Raw genomic sequence first — 2205 nt, forward strand, 5'->3', positions numbered from 1 at the left:
GGCTTGCATGGTCTTCCCGATCCCGACTTCGTCCATGAGAAGGACCGGCTTCCCTGCCAGCAGATTGTCCACGAGCTTGATGACGCCGATGACCTGATGCCACTTGAGCTCAAGTGGAACAGCCTCTTCACTCCTCAAGACCTCCAGTCCTTCAATTGACCATGGGTCGTATGTGTCGTTCAGATCCAGCTTTTCCGCAAATCCCGGGATCCTCTTGATGCTCCCGAGGCCAAGGTGTTCCCAAGCCTTGTCTAGGGTGAGGGTAGCGTACTCTTCCGTGCCCTCTTTCCATGTACCTTCCGGCAACGATTCGAAATCGAGGGCGACGACTTCAGGCTGCTCCTCGTTGATAATGGCCATGATTTGCGCGCGGACGCTTTCGACCTGCGGTTGCGACGCCAGCTTCAACAGAGCGGTGCGGATACTCTTCGGTAGTGCTGGTGCAATACGTCAGCGCATGTCGCAAGTGTCGCGACTTAGGGTCGAGCGACAGGGGAAAACCAAAATGCTGGGGGCGTTCGACTTATCTTTACCGAAGCGATGGTGAGCTAGGCTCAAACCTAAGGCTAGGGACAAGTAAATGTATTGGTTAGTATAAGTAAGAAAGTGATACAAAGGAGGGCTTACTGACCTAGGGACAAGAGGTCGAAACTGAGGTCCCTAGGGCAGCAGAGGCCGGCTTATATACAGGGGAGGTTAAGGGCAGGCTGTGCGCGCTGGTCCGTGCGCAGCTGGTCTGTGCGCAGCATGCCGACGCGGCCCCGGGGGCCGGTGAGTCAGAGCGGCTGTGTCAGCGGGGCCCGAGCTGTGCCGTGCACTGCCGTCCTATCTAATCTGATCGTACAGTAGATAACGATGTGTCCGTATCGGGCAGGTAGTACAGAGGTCGCGGGTTCGAGCCCGCGAAAAGGAAAAATTAAAAAACGGCTAGGCGCCGTGTCAAGTCGTGACAGCAAGCGAACAACAGCAGAACTTACGTTTCGTCTCGCCTGAACTGTCCGGCCCGCTAGATATGAGATTCAGCATACTCTGCAGATCCGACTTGAGGACGTTCATTTCAGCTTCCGCTGTCTTGTCGCTGAGCGCCTCAGTCAGCTCTAAGACGCGGGTTACCGTCTGGAAGAATTGAGTGAGATGAAACACGGTGACATTCTCCTCGTTGGCCGATAATTCTGTTCAGGATGTCAAGTATACACATAGACACAGTAATCTAACACTCACCGAACCATCTGGTATGCACAGCGTCCAGCTTGCTTGCCAATTGTGCCTTCTGTCTGGAAACCACCATCATCCATCGCCGCCACGTCGCGTACAGAAGAGCATTGAAGAACGTGATCACCTCTGATTTGACCACCGTGTCAGTCAGCAGCGCGTCCCGCCCGAATAACTGCTCCGCGAGGTCAACGTATATCGACGTCACCATCGCGGCTGCCATAGTAGGCATCTGAGAACGTGAGCGTCAGTCAAAAGACCATTATTAATGTTGTGGTTGCGACTTACTTTTTGTGTCGCATTCGCTTTCATAAGCTGCGTGGGATGGTGTCCCTCTTCCATCAGCATGTCGTCGACCAACTTGGCCAAGTGCTCGCGGCCGAGCTCGTTGAACCACGCCGACCATTTGTTGCGGGCGTCCGTGTGAAGGACGCCCAGGTCGGCCGCTGAGAGGGGGGATGACGCTTTGGACTTGCCTTTTGCGCCACTTTGCCGGTCCTTGAAGAACACCATTCGGTCCTTCGGCGCGACCGTCCAATACGCGTTCACCATTGCGCGAACGCTCACGACGTCGTCGTCCGTCCAGCCCTTGGGCTTTGAGCCGGGTTTGCCGCTCCAGGGGGCGTCGCTCAGCCCTGTGAAGTCGATCCAAGGCTCCCATGTCCACAGGTCGCGGTTGGCGCCGACGAGGTCAAGAAACGCAGAGGGGACTTTAGGTGTCGGCATGAGGGGCAGGGGGAGGGGAAGAGTGAAAAGAGAAAGGGATAAGCGACTGGCATGGAGTATATATAGGACTTGAATAGGTTCCGCAAGGCTTCGTGCGTCCCGGACGCATGCTGCGGATACGAGCGCTGCGTGCTTATCGGTGTGCCGCAGTCCCACTCCATCACAAGTCCGGCGGCCCCGCGTGCGTCTCGGACGCACGCCATGCGTGCAGCCTTCGCGCGTATCTCCGCATGCCTTCGTGGCAAGTCTACCCCGTGTGTTTTGCAC

General features: G+C 56.4%; 1 protein-coding gene across 1 annotated transcript; it reads right to left on the reverse strand.

Annotated features, from left to right (window-relative positions):
- On the reverse strand, positions 1-1938 carry POSPLADRAFT_1112443 (hypothetical protein; the record flags this gene model as incomplete). Its single annotated transcript, XM_024483401.1, has 4 exons — positions 1-437; positions 978-1172; positions 1222-1444; positions 1501-1938. Coding segments are annotated over 4 exons (1293 nt in total), but the record flags the coding sequence as incomplete, so codon positions are not given.
- Between the last annotated feature and the right edge of the window lie 267 nt (positions 1939-2205).

Source organism: Postia placenta, assembly GCF_002117355.1.
Source record: "Postia placenta MAD-698-R-SB12 unplaced genomic scaffold POSPLAscaffold_432, whole genome shotgun sequence".
Lineage (NCBI taxonomy): Eukaryota > Fungi > Basidiomycota > Agaricomycetes > Polyporales > Adustoporiaceae > Rhodonia > Rhodonia placenta.